This window comes from Diabrotica undecimpunctata, chromosome 2, assembly GCF_040954645.1.
Source record: "Diabrotica undecimpunctata isolate CICGRU chromosome 2, icDiaUnde3, whole genome shotgun sequence".
Lineage (NCBI taxonomy): Eukaryota > Metazoa > Arthropoda > Insecta > Coleoptera > Chrysomelidae > Diabrotica > Diabrotica undecimpunctata.
The window spans coordinates 65946575-65965444 of NC_092804.1; the positions used below are offsets into that span (position 1 = coordinate 65946575).

At 31.7% G+C, this 18870-nt stretch overlaps 1 protein-coding gene across 4 annotated transcripts in view; it reads right to left on the reverse strand.

Annotated features, from left to right (window-relative positions):
• The window catches only part of 5PtaseI (inositol polyphosphate-5-phosphatase A), a 130959-nt gene that overhangs the window by 64592 nt on the left and 47497 nt on the right, over positions 1 to 18870 (reverse strand). For all 4 annotated transcript variants that reach the window (XM_072523046.1, XM_072523047.1, XM_072523048.1 and 1 more), the window contains exons 4-5: positions 4504 to 4761; positions 1213 to 1380 (exon numbers count right to left, since the gene is read on the reverse strand). In XM_072523046.1, the coding sequence (XP_072379147.1) occupies positions 1213 to 1380; positions 4504 to 4761 (426 nt within the window). The remainder of the gene's footprint in view (positions 1 to 1212; positions 1381 to 4503; positions 4762 to 18870) is intronic.

An 18870-nucleotide genomic window follows, 5' to 3' on the forward strand; every position in this document is an offset into this window, starting at 1 on the left:
ATTATTTTCTGTAGTGTTTTTTGTTTTTTTTTGTTTACCGTTATGTTACGGTAAATATGAATAAATGGGAATTATTAATAATTACCGGTTACTATTATTACAACCCGAATAGGTAGGTAAAAGTAATAAATATACCAGAAATAATCACATTGAACGGTTATTATTAATAAATCCCGTATTCAAACGGTAAACGTGATAAATGTTGAATACCAATAAGTCCTTAGAAGCTTGCGGGGTGGGAAAGTGTATTAGTCACTGCGACATACCAGTGTTAAAATAAGACGTTAAATGCTACTAGGAGTTCTCCAAAATCATAATTTACAATGTACCCATATACATTGTAAATCTCAAATCATGATTTCCAAAGTTTATACATTGTAAATTTCTACTGCGTTGTAGAAAATATATTGCCAAAATACGAGATTGTTAATACTTATTACATGTCTAATAAGGATTTATGACTGATAATTTTGTTTAAGGGCATAGGCGCAAAATGTTTATTGCCAATGATATAGGTTAAAACAAAAATCTACTTACATTTTTTTCCAACTACATAATGTATAAAGTGTATTTTCAAGGATAACATAAACTATTGCTTCTGCAATTTTAAGAACTTCGGTATTATCCGGAATTGTCCAGTATCATTATATCTATCATATTTTCTAAAGATGTGAAACAGTTGTATTTATTCATTGTAAAGAAGTTTATTGTGGGCGGCAGTTCAGTTTATTGAGGGGCCGTTTAAAAAGGTATTTATTTATAGCCACGGCTGGGCCAAAAACGTAAAAAAACACGTTTTTGGATCTTATTTTCCCTCGTTATAACCAAATTTGCCTCGCTATAGAGGGTTATCCAATAGAAATTTCACGGGACATTTAATGTATATAATCATCACATCGTTATAAGCGAAACCACGTAATAACCGTGTTTGCTATAGAGGGAGTATACTGTATATGGTAGCTAATTATAATGTCTTCTCTTTCAGCTCTGAAGAAGCCAAATTAATTCTCTTTGGCGAAAACGTTCGGCGAAACAATTGATACTCATTAGAGTCTTTCTTGCAGATTTCCCCAATATTTAAGAGTTTACTATATATATATATATATATATATATATATATATATATATATATATATATATATATATATATATATATATTGTCTATTTTATATAAATGTTTATAGCAAATTCATACTTGATTTTTCTACTTACCCATTCTGAAGTAGGGTTTTGGAACACAGTTTGGTGATCCGAATGGTTAAATTCCTTTTTCCCAACAGTCAATATCAACTTGCTATCTTCGGTAGTAAACTGCAATTTTGTAAATTCATTATTTTTGTTGTTTTGGACTCTCGTAGTTTTTAGTCCATCAGTCAGTTTCTGAAAACAATAATATGGAATATTAAACAACCGCATTGCAAAATCAAAAACCAAATTAACACTATTATTAGAGCTTCTTGCCATGTCCCGCCAAGATCAATGGAATGTGTCACACCGAGCCGCAACGTCCACCTATGGCCATACATTTAGATTTTAGACTACTACGTTAGACTTTTTCTTTTCTGATCAGGATTTAAACTATCAGTTCACTAGATCATTCATAGTGAAGTGGGTGCAATTCGTCCGCCTGGCTCGCTTGGCTATCTGATAATAAACATACAAATTGATATATTATATATTGACATAAACAACAAATACAGTTTATACAATAATAGCATGCTGGTGGCAAAGGGAAGCGACATATAATTCCGCACGCAGGAAGACCGGTTTTATAGAAAGTGCTGACTTAATATATTCTATATAAAAAACAATGATTATCATGACAATATAAAAACGAAAATATTGATTAAATGGTTGCGTAAAAAACTTGGCCCAGCTTAGATCTAACCTTCTACGGTCGTTACCCACTAAAAGATACAACCTATATACAATAATTTTTACAGATGATCAGTTAAATCTTTGCTTATTTACTTAATGCGAAATCTGCGTGAATTCACCCAATAGACTTCAACCAGATATATTGATTACTTCTACCAAGAACCTTAGTTAATTCTTCATTTTTTAGTACATTCCAGCAACAGAGATTAGTGATACGATTAAAAAGAATACCGGTTTTCCACCGATTTTATAAGTGGTTTGGTAAGTTTTCGGTTTCGCCCAGAGATCGCAGCATTATTCACGTAATTTTTTTTCCTTATGCTGGTATACGTGTCTGTTAAATTAAATCTAGACAGTAGTTTATTGTAAGCAGTCGTGTTTAAAATGGAACAAATCAATTATCGGGCAGTGATAAAATTAGTGAACACTCACCGATATTAATTTTCAACTTTTGACTGAAAGTGTGTACAAGACCATCGACATAAAACAATGCCCAAAAACTGCAAACATACATAAAATTATGTAGAAAGTGGATTTGGAAGATTGACATATAAAACTACACGAAATTTACAAAAAACTTACATCGGTCATACTGGTAGAACCTTTAACAAACTTACAGAAGAACATAAAAGGGCTTTCAATAATAGAAAAACAGATTTTAAGTACACATGTCACCTTCTAGATCATAATCATTCTTTTAATGACCAATTTCAAATCCATAACATTCAAAATAAAGGGCACAAGCTATCTTTATTAGAATATAAGGAAATTAACAAATTAAAAAATACTGATATAATTCGGAATTACCAACTTGAGACAAACAGCTCTCCCTCCTCAACTTTTTCATGTAAATGCTATAGTGTAGACGCATAACAAAAATAGCTCACTTGAGCAAGGCACTCTGCCGAAACAGCTGTAGTGATAATAAATTATAATAAATTTTGTGAAAGTGTTGACAAGAAAAGTTTTTAGTGTTTTATTCTCAAATAAAATTTATTGATATTATCGGAGATTATATTGAAAAGTAAAACTTTTCTGAAAGTATAAATTTTTATTTCCACTATCTCGCCAAGATGTTTCAGACCACTCTTGTAGGTTTATGTCACTCCCGTCAGTTTCCAATAATACTATACTATTAATTTATTCATGTATTCCGTTCTTTATTGTTAACTGTGCATATGTTTAGCAGTTGACGAAATATCCATGTTGTGAAAGCTTCTAGTTTGCGTGTTTAATTTCAATCCAACTTCCAAGCGATATAGGCATATAAAAGGGATCCAAATCTTATTGGTGTGAAAATTATTTTTGTGTTTACAAAAAATCTCAAATCTTTCATTTGAAATTCAGGTGGAAGTTGGTCAAAAAGTAATCTACAGAAGGCTAATTTTGTTGAATAAATAGAAAAAAATCATTCCAGTCCAATGAAGGTGATAACCATGGACGTATAAATCGTCCATGGTGATAACACACTTGTCAGGGAAAACGTCTTGCTGGAAGAAGGTGAAATTCAAGTAGTCACTCAATCCCAGGAAAGCATCTGATCGATTTCCGTACTATAAGTAATTTCGATTAATTACTATTTAAATGGGAATAAGCCACAATTAAAGGTTAAAATACGTTTATTGACGTTTCAATTTCCACTTCGGAAATCGTTCTCAAAATACAAACATTAGTAAATTAAACAAATTTTGTTTAATTTACTAATGTTTATATTTTGAGAACGATTTCCGAAGTGGAAATTAAAACGTCAATAAACGTATTTTAACCTTTAATTGTGGCTTATTCCCATTTAAATAGTAATTTTTCACTAAGTAACAAAAAACAAAATTTGTTTAATTTACTAATGTTTGTATTTTGAGAACGATTTCCGAAGTGGAAATTGAAACGTCAATAAACGTATTTTAACCTTTAATTGTGGCTTATTCCCATTTAAATAATAATTAAATAGTAATTAATTTAAAATGCCACAAGAAAATAGCTTCAGAACAATATTAAGAGAAGAGCTCAGTATCAAGTATAAAAAAATGTATGGGCTATAGGGAAGACAACCTCTCCGTCAATCTAAAAGAGAATGCTTTTGTATAAAGAGATACTAAAACCTATATGGACAAAAGGCATCCAGCTCTGTGTCAGCAAGAGTAATTTAGGCAACAACCAGCGATTTCAAAATAAAATTGCTAACGCAACATTAAGAAACTAAGAAACATTGTCAACGCTTCTTGTTACTACAGTAATAATGACCTACATAGGGACTACAAATGGATTCTGTTAACAAGACTATTGATGCATGTGCCAAGAGTCATGAACAACTATTTCTTCAATGTTGAGGCCAGCGAGATCCTTGACAACCCGAATTTGGTTAGAAGATTCAAAAAGAAAGAAGCACTTCAAATTAGTTAAGAGAAAAACAGACTATAGTGGAAGTGATGGTACACGTTAACATTTGTATCATAAATTAATAGAATCTGAGGGATACTATTTAGTGGGTTTCTCCTTACGCTTAAGTTTTTAGTAATAATTTAGGTTAAAAAAATTACTCATTGATAATATTGATTGATCAGATTGTAATGACCATAAGCATCTTACTGGTATTTATTAAATAAAAAAAAATAAAAATAAACTTACTTTAACAACGCCGTCTGTATCAGTCCTAAAATTAAAATCGCCGAATAAAAAGTATGGAGCATTGTCATACTGGTCATTATGAAACCTTTCTAGCGTATGCTCTAATGCCCTACGTCTGTTTTTACAATAAACAGATGGATAAGATTCCATCGCTATAAAATTCGAGGCGTCGTGAAATAAATGGATATTCACCATATCCACCACAGTATTGTTAAGCGACCATCTCGTCCGCATGAATCCTTTGCGCGACCATTTACACTGAAACAAAGAAATTTTTAATTGCATTATTTTGCAGTTTTCGAAGCAACACATTATTTTTACAACTTTTAACAACCGCCATTCTAAAGTTTTCTTTATGATTTAAAAGATAAAGTTGTAATTTTACCTTAAATATTAAGCTTTTTAATGGTAAGCAAAAAATCGAAAATATGGCATTTTTCTACACTAAATTGTTAATAATTAAAAAAAGACGCCGAAATCTCTGCAGAAAACATATAGATTTTCTTTATACAGGGTGGGTCATAACTATTGGGACATAGACTAAGGACAGGTTATTTGGACCAAAATATGGCTATTGGGCCAAATATGCCTTACTAAAATGTTGCTGAGAAAAAACATACAGGGTGTTAAAGTTAATTTTTGTTTTTCGTTTTTTGCTAATAGTTTCCCTGTATATTTATAAATTGCTATGAAAATTGGCACAGAGGCATAATCTTAAACAAGAAATAGTATTTTATTTACAATTCCACTATCAAATACCAAACTAATAAACAAAGTTGCAACTAACGTAAGGTTTCCGTTTTGACGATAAATCAAAACTAAACACACTTTAACTTAAAAGAACTCACAAAAACTCAAACCAAATGTTCTACATGGTCTCCTCCGATTTCTATGCCTTTTATAATTCTTTTTATAAAGGATTTTCGGACGTTAAAAAAATATTATTCTGTCCCCTTATAAGATTAGCTGCATTTTGAATGTATCTCCAAAGTTCGTCTAGTGTATTAATTTCATTGGCATAAACTAAGGACTTCATATGTCCCCAAAAATAAAAATCTAGCGGGTTGTACTCAGGACTTCTTGGTGGCCATTGAAAATCACTGCCTCTGCCAATCCATCGTTGAGGAAATACGTCATTAAGATGATTTCTAACAGCTAATGAAAAATGAGGTGGCGCTCCATCCTGCATAAACCACATTTTTCTTCTTACATCCAGTGACAGACCATCTAAAATATCACTAAGAGTATTTTCCAAAAAGAATAAATAAGAATCTCCATTTAAATTCGGAGGGAGAACATAAGGCCCTAGTGGTTGGTCGCCTATAATGCCACACCAAATATTCAATTTAAACTCATGCTGAAAATGTCTAGCTTTAATAGCATGCGGGTTTTCTTCTTCCCAATAATAACTATTTCGCCAATTAAAAACCCCTCGTCTGGTAAAAGTTGCTTCGTCGATGAACATAATATTCTTAATAAAGTGTCTGTCATTACGATGTTTATTCAGAATACGTTGGCAAAACTGTAACCGTCGTGGAAGATCTGTTGGAAGTAAATTTTGAACAGAAGTGAAGTGATAAGGATGGAGGTTCTCTTTTTTTAGAATTCTAACAATAGACGACTGACTTACTCCTGTTGCTGCTGATAGATGTCGTGAACTTGTTTCAGGATTTTCATCTACTCGAACCAAAAGTTCATCTTCTTGATTAGGTGTGATTTGTTTCGGTCGACCACCCCGATTTTTAGTGTGAAATGACCCAGTTTCACCTAAACTACGATATAATCTTGCAAAAGTTTTGTGATTTGGTTGCCTTCTGTTTGCGTATAACATTCCATACCTTCTGGCTGCCGAGCGACCGCAAAAATTTTCTTATGCGTATACGAAAATCATATCACGCATTTCTTCATTAGTAAAATGATTTTGACGAGACATTTCAATCAAAAAAAGTTTAAGGCATATTTGGCCCAATAGCCATATTTTGGTCCAAATAACCTGTCCTTAGTCTATGTCTCAATAGTTATGACTCACCCTGTATAGGCCTATAATAACTAAAAAAACAGATAAGTACCTTGATTTGTCACAGTCCCGAACAAGGTCTTTTTTTGCTTATTTCCCTGATGTAAATAGTGCAACCTTGCGTTGGTGAAAAAACAACTTTTTGTTTTCCGTCTATAAACACCTCCAAAAACGGAGTCTTATAACGGGAAATAATTCGGCAGAGGTAACAGATAAGTTGAATGGTGGTGAGACAGAGTAAATTGTGAAATTGGTGAATTCCATTAGAACAACGACTAACATATAGGTTATAAACGTCTATAAAGGTCGATATCTGATGTCACCTTCCAGCAAACGAAACTGCGTGAAAAACGATTGTGAAATTGCCAATGTGTACAGAAAGCCACAAAATGAAACTATTGAAAATACAGGATTGATAGAAGTGATTTCTCTGAACCGTTGAGGTGGAAATAACTCCTTCCGCAGTTCTACCGCTCGTAAAAGGTGGAAACAGAGGGGAATACTTCAAATTATGAAAAAAGCAAAGAAACGGATTCTATATCTCCTTTTACGAAGAGTAAGGAAACAATATGATCCCCAAAATTCAGAACAAAAATAAAAGAGAAATTAGAAAATACAAAGCAGCGTCTAAATGAGGTGGAAAATAGATTAGAAGGGATCGAACAGGAATCGAAAAGAAACAATATTTTAGTAACTGGATTAAAGATTGATACAAATGAAGAAAAAATAAAAGAAGATATGACAAATTTCATAAAAATACACCTAAAGGAAGAAGTAAATACAGAAAGAGCAATAAAACTAGGACACAAAACTTGTTTGTTACAAATAAAAGAACACGTGAAAAAAATAGAATTATGCAAACAAAAAGAGTCACCTGAAAAAGCTAAAGGGTAAAAAGGTATTCATAAATGATGATCTAACAACCAAAGAAAGGGAAATAAGAAAAGACATATCCGAAAAATGTAAAGAACTCATGGAAAATGGTAAAACGGTAAAAGTAGTTTTTAAAAATATTATAGTGGACAGAGAGGAATGAAGATGGGAAAAGAAAGGTATTTTTAAAAATATTGGGATGCAGAAAAACGGGGAGTAGCGGAGAAAGAACACAAATCGGAAATTGGAGACAATTAGTGGCAAAAAATAAGGAATATGATAAGGGCAAAACTGACAAAATCCTAGCAATGATAATGGACACGAATAAATTAAATCAGAGAACGAAAAGCATAAAAGATATAGACTTATCAAGCAAGAAAAAAATGAGTGTACCATTTGGAAAATTGGAGCTTGGTACATAAAGATCATAAATGGTAAAGAAATAGAACTAGTAGAGGAGTTTGTGACTAAAGAAAAAAGTATACTAGCAATATCAAAAACCAAGAAAACAAGGAGTAGTAAAAATGGAAAATAATCATACCTTAATATATAGCGGAGTATCAGATGGTAAAAGAGCATCAGTAGGTGTAGGTTGTATAATACATAAAAGACTGGAAAAACAGATATACTTCTGGAAAGCATGGTCAGAGAGAATATTACTAATAGAAATGAACGATAATGAGTGTAGCCGTAATAAAGCCATTATAGTAGTATATGGACCAAACGAAGATGATAACGCACAAAGCAACAGCTAACGTTGGCAACAAGAAACTAGAAAAGAAGAAATATACATTGCAGGAGATTTCAACAGTAGGGTAGGAATAAAAGATGAAATATAATACACTAGACATAGGACCATTATGGAAAAATGACCAGAAATAACAATGGACGGAGATTACTACAATTTTGCATTTTAAACAATATGACAATAACTAATACATTTTTTGTAAACGAAACACTTGGAACAATAAAAGAAACCGATGGCAATAATGATATAAACAACCTATGACAATAATGATATAAAAAAGAGTCAACAACAGACAGGATGGTGGTCCGAAGAAATAAAAAAGCAAGTAAAAGTGAAGAAAAATGCATGGAAACAATATCTAAAAGACAAAACAAATGAGAAGTACAATGCATATAAAAATGAAAGAAAAAATGTAAAAATATTGGTAATACCAGTAAAGAGAGAGAATTGGGAAAAATTCGAAGAGAAAATGGAAGAATATTGCAAAAGTAACCAAAAGCTATTCAAGAGAACAGTGAAGACGATAAGAACACAAAAAACATTAAATATACAGTATTAAAATATGGAAACAACACTTCGAAGAACTGCTAACGGATATAAACCAAGACGATATTAATGAAGAACAAAATAATATATTGGAAGATAACACATAAAATTCAATAATCCAGGAAGAACTAGAAGAAGCACTAAAAACGTTGAAGTATGGAAAAGCTCCTGGAGTAGATAGAATAACAACAGAAATTATAAAAAATCATGGGTAAAACTAAAGAACAAATATTACTAAAAATAATGAATAAAATATGGAAAAATTAAGATATACCAGGCAGAAGATTGGAAAGTGTCACTAATAGTACCCATATACAAAAAATGAGATAGGACAGAATGTAATAACTACATGATGATTGAAGTTGCTATGTACATGTATGAAACTGAAAAAATAATAAACGATTAAGAACAATGACAGAACACACATTAGACGAAGCACAAAGTGGATTTAGAAGTGGTAGGAGTTTACACCGAACACCGAAAGGTACAAATGGGTCTACTGATTAAGTAAGTAAGTAAGTAAGTAAGTAGGAGTTTACACGATCATATATTTACTTTAAAACAGATAACACAAAATAAAAGGATATGATCTCCAGATGAGTATCTTTAACACCTGGGTCTACTGAGAATTTCGATTCGTTTGTTGCTACATAGAAGGCTTTTTCGCAACCTAGACAGCTTACAAAGAAATCATTATTTACATATAGCTATTTGAATTAACACGTTTATTAAATAAAGCTTTCTTAGTTACAAAGAGATTTCCAAATTAAAACTGAAATTCATTCACCTGATGTTCAACAATTGAATATATTATATCGTGTACAATGAGTCCATCAAACTAATGTATCTAGAGTAGTATAATTCCAGCATATTACTGCTATTTCTCTAAAGTCCCTTTGTCGATATAATATTTTATCTCTAATTTTGTGGCTGTCTTTTTAATCAATCCTGAGGGTGTTTTTATTTTATTAGGCAGTTGTTCTCTTAAAGTTTATTTTCTTCTAATAATGTCGTTAATGAGTAATGAAGTATTGAATGAGTGAATTACTAGTATTACTACAAAAATTAAACCTTTGTATTACTATTTAATTAGTTTTTATAGATTCAGGCCTTTTTTATCAGAAATGCTGATGACACCAAATGGTGATGACATGGGTCAGTTCGTCACTCAGATTCTCTCTCTGAGAATATCTCCAGGGTCCTGATTCTAATTGAGATTTCGACTCAAAACATGTCGAAATTAATATGGCGACGTCGAAATGCGACTTTGCGAACCTTGTGGATTTCAGCTGAACTAACCAAACGACGTCACTAGTTTTCGACTTATCGAAATTAATTTCAACCACAAGAAAGTGGTTGAAATTTCATTTCGAGTCGAAATTAATCTGACATGACTGACTGGACTGGGAGAAGTGAACTTAGGTTCAGTTTAAGTAGGCGGTGTTTTGATCCTTGCAAGGAAAACTGAGGCAAAAAGTATCAATATGGCTGTGTTTTACGGACATTTGCTAGTTTTGGAGGAATTAGAGAGGTTAGATATCCGACGTTCATAACGGAGGATAAGAAGAATGTTACGGGATACTCAAAATTCTTTTTCACTAAGTGATGCTCAATTTAGGCAGCAATTCCGGCTTAATAAACAAGCTGCAAATTATTTAATAAGGGTATTAGAACCATATTTGGAAGGTGTTTATGCCTCTAGGATACCCAAAATGTTTAGGGTTAGTATTACTAAGCTGCAGTAAATTTAAAAATATATTAGAATATAACCACTAAGTCAAATCTTAGTGGTTATAACTTAAGGATCTCCACATCGCCTTTTTTTTCTTGCCATCTTTTCTTTCAATTCAAAATATAATTGAGAATGGCCAATATTTATGATTTAACAACTCAAAGAAGAAAAAAAAGACGTTCACGTAACGTAAACAAAACAAACATTCAACAAGCGTAGTGCAGCCAATAAACAACAGGGCCAACCCAAATTTTCAGCAGTGTCAAAATGATACAGTAAATATCCCCAGTTTTAACTACAATCGAAATGAATGAGAATCGCTAGCGATTGCGACTGTCATGGCGTAGTCGCTTTTAAATTTCGACATCGAAATGAAATAGAATCAGGGCCCAGGTCGAGGTGCCAAGGGTTGACAACGTGATACCAGCAGGTTGTTGCAACCACAATACAATTTACAAGAGTTTGAATATCGGAATATTATATTCGGAAACCGTCTTTTGGCATATCTACGACAACGGTAGTTATGTTAGACGAATACCTGTAGAAATACTGTCAGAAATAAATAACAATAAAAGGAGATATTCTTGAAACGATAATGATAACGCTGGAAATGAAGAAAAAACAGTAGTTAGTAGGTCTCGACTCGAATAGGCCTTCTGAAAAAAGTGCACTGTCTTTTATCCCATTCCTGTAACCTTGGTAGGGTCAAAAGTGGGCGTAGCCCGTAATGCACCAATCAGGAAATAGGATGACGTCAGGGACCAATCAGAAAGCCGGAAGAGTGAGACGCACATATCGAAGCGTGTGGTTGGCTAGTTACATTTTGCTTACATGTCCGAACTGGTGACATGTTCTCCGTACTCGAAGACGTTTTGCATGTCGATATCTTCGTCCTATCCCGAGATATCTTTGGAAAAGTGTAAGTAATAGGAATTATTCTAATATTTTAATTATACTTTGGAAATGCATGTTACCTAATAGCCATTTTTAAGTATTTCTGAAAAATTATGCAAAACTTGGTTGCTGTGATTTTAAGGTAAGATTTATTTCACAAAATAATTTAAAGCTTTATGTAAGTTTGTATTTACTTGGATTACATGCAAGAAGGTATGTACGCTGGTATTTGTACGTAGATCGATTTCATAAGACGACTTCAATAAAATGAAATAAAATTAAAAAATAATTAAATAATGAAGTTATTAAACATAAATACAAGATAATAATGAAAATGTAAATGATGAATAAATTCTATATTATCTTTAACAAATTTTAAAAATTAGTACTAAAATCATTAAACAAAATTTTTAAAGAAAATAATTAGATTAAAAAGATTTTTTAAATTTTAAAGAATTTAAATGTGGTGTGTAATAAAAAATATTAATAATTCAGTAATAATCAGACGTAAAATTTCATTTGCCTACATAATAATAAGGCGCTACAAAAATTATTCACTTCTGTCGGCATTCCAAAAGTGCCACGCGCCGTTTTTTTTTTTTTTTTAATTTAATGAGTGATTGTAGATGGCACTCGATTGGATCTCTCGTCGCATGCGATTGCGACGGGCAAAATCACTAGTTAACAATAAACGAAAATTTTTCAATAGTTCTCAAAAGAAAAAGGAAAGCCGTAATAGTAATTTACATAACAAGTGATATTTTACGAGACAAGTAGAAAGTCCTGGAATCCTGCGAGTCTCGTAAAATTACTTTTGGATCGTGTTACGTACAATATTCTTTCTGTAGCCATTTTGTATGTTAAAAAGAATATATGGACAAACTTTACTTATGAACTTTTATTAAACACTTTAAAGTTACTCTCGTGAATTCAACATTAGAAAAATCTACTTATGAATATTAACACAATTATAACAATTATTTACATTGATATTGTTAGGAATATTAACAGAAGTGGCAATATTGAAATTAGTGTTAGACATGTCAGTACTTTTACTAGTTTTTGAGATATTAACTTGGTTGCGGCCATTTTCAATATGTGAAGCTATGTGAATTGTATTTTTTAAAGAATTTTCTATGTATCCCTCTGCTACTGTTAATTTCCATCCACCGGGTCTTTTCAAGTTGGTTATAGTACCACCACTATCAGCCAGTAAAGTGGCTGAGCTCCTTCGTGGACAGTGCCCGGTGCATTCTTTGTATGAATACCAATAGGTTGTATAGTACACCTTCCATTTTTGTAATATACAAATAATCTACGATGCGGTGTGTTTGCTTGACGTAATGACAAATATTTTCTGTATAAAGAAATGTTATTTTCTCCAATAACCACAAAGGTTCTTTCCATGTTCGTTTTAGAATTAGGAATTTTAATCACTAACATGGTTATCTTATCTTCTATATCATCTAAACTCATTTTGCAAATCTCCTTACGACGACAAGTGCCTGCCAAACCAATTATTAATGCAACCTAAAATTTACAAAAAAAAAATAATACAAAAGAGAAATTAGATTTAATTATATAACCTTTGTCATTAAGTAGATCTTATCTTCAGCTTCTGATAAAAATTTATCTATTTCTTCTTTATTCAATACTTTCGATTTTCTTTTAAGGAAAGCGATAACTTTTGGAAAGTGGCTTATATCTATATTATTTCTAATGTTAAGAGTGGACTTAAGCATCGAGTAATTGCTCCAAAGGCTTGATGGCTTCAAGATATTAGATTTTTCCATTAGATATGCAAGAATGACTTCTTCATTCATAGTATGTAGATTTTTATCATTGCTCCATTTTTGAAGTACATCGTAGACCAATTCATACCTCTTTCATGACTTTACCGACAATAATTCAGAAATAGCGGCTTTAGCAGTTTCCCTAATCTCATCTGGAATCATTTCGGCTTCACTTTCACTGCTGATTTCCATTTCTTGGAATTGAAAAACGAAAAACTGAGCGAAAACACACGAATCTTAAATGACAAGCCATAATAAAATAATATGTCATAATAAAATACAAAGTTGATCTTATTGTCAAAGCCTAGCTACCCAAAATCGTTCCGAAAGTGAAAAAATTGTGTAAAATGGTACTTTCGATTAAATAAATCATATCGAAAGTTTTATTTTCGGGACGGTTGCAGAAAAAAATCTTTATGTGTTAGATGCAATGTACCTTTACGCAAAAAGTGTTTTTAACATTCTACTCATAATGCAATTCCATTTATACGATTGTTTAATAAAAATTTCTGTTGAAGTGCTATTTTTATTACTTATGTGTCCTTAGAATCCCAGTCAAAACTACTGTTGTGGCCAAAAGTGCCCACCTCCTTAGAATGGATAAAGGAGAATTTTATTATTACTATATACATAGTGTGCCTAAATCAATTATTCTGATTATAATATAAAGTGAATAGTTAACCCTAACATGTAAAATGAATTCAGTGGTTAAATGGTTAATTGTAGCGCTAATTATGTTTAGATATATTTGCCAATAATTTTTTTCTGGATCAAAAATATATTTCAATTGAACAAGCCTCGTAAATATATCTAAGGGACTCTTTAATACCTTATTTATGATTTAAAAGTACAATTAAATGCTAGATAATAGCTTCTATTAGCTATTATCTAGCTATATCTAATAGCTTCTACATAAAATGACTGCTCTGGTATATAACTATGACGGAATGCGTGTTTTTATTTAAAACTAGCCAAATTGATGATGCTTGTTTAATTAAGTTTAATTGCTTTAGGAAATGGCTCTAATAATAGACTAATAAAATAATAATTATATACTATAGTAATAAGTTGTTTTGATTTCGAACAAGTTACACTTATCTTCGTTTGAGTTAAAAAATCACTTTACGATAAATACTATAGACGGAAAAGAATTAATGTTATTAGTATATAAACTGATTGTTAATTGCAATAAAATTAAATCGATGGTCGACAGTGATGAGCGGGGTTACATAACTCAAAAAATAAACATGAAAATCAATGAGAGGTAGAAAACGTGACAGGTTAATGTTTAATCGGATAGTCAAGAAAATTCAGATATAACGATGAAAACTTTTTGAAAAAAATGTTTTCAATTAAATTTGTTAAAAATAATTGTGATCCAATTAACTGACATTCCATTAATCAAGCGTTTTTCAACTTCTGGGGTGTGCCCTCTAGCGAGGCGCCAGGCACCATAACTCTGCGTGGGAAGTGCCATCACATAAAAATGAGAATAAAAACAATAATTACTAATAAAAAGAAAATTTAATTCACAGAAAGAAAAGTAATTATTAAGAGATTAGAATAGAAGAATTATTAAGAGAAGTAATTAATCTGAGATTAACTCAGACATAAAAAAAATAAGTAACTATTTGCTTATTATAAATATCATTGTATAGGTACTGTCAAATACCAAATGAAACTAATAATAAACTCATCAGTACTAAATTTAAAGTAGCTTTAATAATTATTAGTGACTCCCTCGGGCCTATCTCGCAAAGCAACTATTTTTAAAAGAAGGTTTTATATGACAAATAGCAACTTTCAGTTCTTTAAATTGATATAAGGTTGAATGCTCGAATAATTGAACTTTGATCAAATGAAAGGCAAATATCGAGCACAGTTTATTAATTAAATCTTGCCCAAGTACCTTTGCTTCCTAGAACATCGTCAGGGACTTCTGAAATATGCCAAGAAACATTTTTTAACTGAAGAAAATTCATTAACTTCGATAAAAAATTCGAAGTTGATGGTTGATAAAAGTTTTATTATGTGATATAACGTTTTAGACTTCATCGAGGGAACGTCAATTTTGGCCTATCCAACAATCTGTTGAGAATGTCATAACCATAAAATTGTACGTAACACTACACAAGGACCATGGTATATTAAACGACAAAGGTAACATATTGCGCACACAGCATGACCGTCGGCCAGGGAGTGACGTCACCCGCAGCGTAATCAGTTAGAAACTAACATCCGTAGAGTGGAGTTATCAGTTTCGAAGTTTTCTCACATATCTCACAGATATATTTTTAATTTTTACGATATGCATTGTGCGGTTTTTGGCTGTTCCTTTAATAACAAGAGCAAGCGAAATCGTTGCCCTGACACGAGGCTTTTTCGTTTCCCTAAAGAGGAAAATCTAATTAAACAATGTGTGCATGCCACCGGTAGGAAAGATAAATTTAACCCAAAGACGGCTTATATTTGTTCAAAACATTTTACAGAGACTGACTTTCATGTAAATCTTAAACATCAACTGTTGAATTATCGACCGAAAAATTATCGGGGTTTGAAAAAAGATATTGTTCCCAACAAGAAATCGCCTATGATGAAACCTGAGGTCTGGTGGAGTAGAAGCGCAAAATAAATTTTGCAGAGAGTGTCTGATATGATTTCAACAATGCGAGTTAAAGGCAAGAAATCATTGCTTTCGTTCCAAAAAGGTAACACAATATATCAAAGTAAAAACACATTTATAACATTTTCCAAAACGTTGTAGGTATTCTTATATCAAATAAGGCTTTGCAGTTGCTGCTTGAAGACGTAGGCAAACGATACAATATAAACTACTTTTTGACGAGGCGCTTAAACCAAGATCCCTTGGAGAATTTTTTTTAGGGTCATAAGAGCGAAAGGTGGTTTAAACGATCATCCAACTTCTTTAAATTTTAAATACCGACTGCGTTTTTATTTAATGGAAAAAAAACGAAGGTGCCTTTTTAAATTAATGTAATGTAGAAGACGATGGTACTCCTACATTAACTATTAGCGGTAGTATGGTAGAAAAGCTTGCTTAAAAAAACAATCATTGACACCAATCCTACGGATGAAGATGACATAGTCCTCTGTAAAGAACTCGATGATTTAGGATATGATGGACTAGGACATTAAGGAGAATTTATTTGTAGCAAGCTTAAACGCAAGTTACCAAATTTAACTAACCAAAGTTCGACGTAGTCATTTGACAGAAGGTGGACTATATAAATCTTCTAACGAATTTATGGCTCATTTGGAAAAAGTGGAGATACCATATTTATTGGCAAGCAATATATTTCAAGTCTGTAGTCCGCAATATGTCAAGTCTGTGTTAATATTGATTGCCGTCAAGATGCTAAGAAAACATTTTTTCGGTCGCGTGTGTACTTCCGTATAAAAGATTTTAATAAAAAAATTGTTTTAGCCACGTACTAATACAAGTAAATACAAAAAACTATCGCATAATGTATATAATTTTATATTTTTAAACGTAAATTGTTTAAAAACTGTTTTATATATTATAGTTATTTAGCAAGAATTAACGCGATCTTAATATTTATTGTGAAAATTGGCATCGTACTTCTGTAAGTGACTGTTGTTTCATTTAAATTTAAGTATATATTTACCAATTATGTATAATATAAAAAATTTTTTCCTTCTCAAAAGTTTATGAAAAGTGCAAGTATGTAGGTACCTAACTCAGTAGCTATTTGTTTGTACTAATACCTTATTAGTTCTAAGTCGCATAAAAATTAAATATATTTGACTAAGAAAACATTATAAACAGTTGTTTTTATTTGAAATATATGAAGAAAGTAAAATAATATGCAAAATATCCTTATTTAGGGTGGCTAAGTTAAGAGTGCTTATGTATACAATGTGAATACTACGCTGCGAGTGACGTAGCTGCGCAAGGTTAACGCGAATTTGCACTTCGGAATAGATGGCCCTGCACAAGGACAAACAGTTTAAAATTTTTAAAAAGGCGAAGCTACATTATGGTTGGCATTCTCTCTCTTGATGCAAAAACCATAATGTAGCTTCGCCTTTTTAAAAATTTTAAATTGTTTGTCCGGGTGTAGTGTAAAGTCAGAATCCAGAAATCTAGGCAGTAAATTCTTGGAAATAATAGTGATGGTTCATTGCTATTGTTGGTCTTCCAATGGCGTACGAAAAATATCATAAGAAGTTACGACCAAGCTACTTATATTAAATAAATATGTACCTATTTATAATTATGTTAATTTTAATATGATTATTGTTGACATTTGGGTTATTATATATATTAATATAATATACGTGGTGTTTGGTAACGAATTGCCATAACTTAATCTTAGATTCCTGAGATTAAAATAGGCCGATTTAAACTAACTTACTTTAGTACAAAAGTTGATAATAACCAAAATAAAGTGGGTCAAAGTTAAACTTTTATTTTTAAATATTTCGTGATAGGCTTGGCTAAATCAAGGTCATACTGTCTCAAAGGTGTGGCAATATTTGGAAATTAAAAGTCGTCGACAAGCCTTCATTGAAGAGCTTTCATTAGGATTAAAAACACCAGTGGGTTAAGGACGGAGGCTCATAATAACACATATAGGCAGCGATTCGGGTTTTTTGGACAACGGCTTGTTACTATTCGAATCCAAGAAAACCAACGATTACCATGAGGAAATGGACGCTCAAAGATTCGAAGGTTGGTTTTCAAATATTCTACCAAGCCTTGAAGCAAATTCTGTCGTTGTTATGGACAATGCGTCATACCACAGTCGACGGTTGGAGCCATCACCAACGACTGCCTGGCGAAAAGGTGAAATAATCAACTGGCTCTCTCAAAAAAATATACCATTCAATGACAACATGTTGAAAGTACAATTATTAAACCTCGCGAGGATACATATACCCGTTTTCAAGAAATATGCAGTCGATGAAATGGCTCGTGCAAACATAATTGTACATCGCCTCCCTCCTTGTCATCGTGAGCTGAACCCTATCGAGCTTATATGGGCTCAAATAAAAAACCATGTGGCAAGGGAAAACTTGTGCCTTGAAAACTACTGCCATACAAAATGTCACACCTGAATCTTGGAAAAATTGTATAAGACATACTATAAAAGAAGAAGATAGAATGTGGGACTTAGACACAAGAGTGGACATTTCGGTTGAACCATTAATTATTAATGTAAATAATAGTGATCGCGATAGCTCTTCATCAGCTTTCTTCATACGATGATTAATATTTTAACTTCCTGTGGAGGCCGAACCATTTTATTAAGATTACTTTCGTATGTAAGTAAGTTTGGTTTGTTATCCTAGTTTTCAAACTAAAATACATTTTGTACCAATATACTTTGCTCTTAAAAAAATGAATACTTCTTATATATATATATATATATATATATATATATATATATATATATATATATATATATATATATATATATATTAGGTATATTCGATTCGATTTATTTTATTTAATTATAATATATATGTGTGAGTGTTTATATGTTCACTAAAAGTAAAAGTTCACTTCATGTAATTGGCAAGTTCAGAATTGGATTTTCATAATTATATAAATTAGTAGATATATTTAAAATATAAGTAATTCCAATGAAAAGAAACCTTTCATTGAAATAACAGCAGGGTAAATATCTCTACCTGCCTTTTTGATAATTAATTTTTGTAACAAACAAAAAATGTCATTAAAAAAATTATAGTTTGTAATTAAATGTCATAGAAAGTTTCT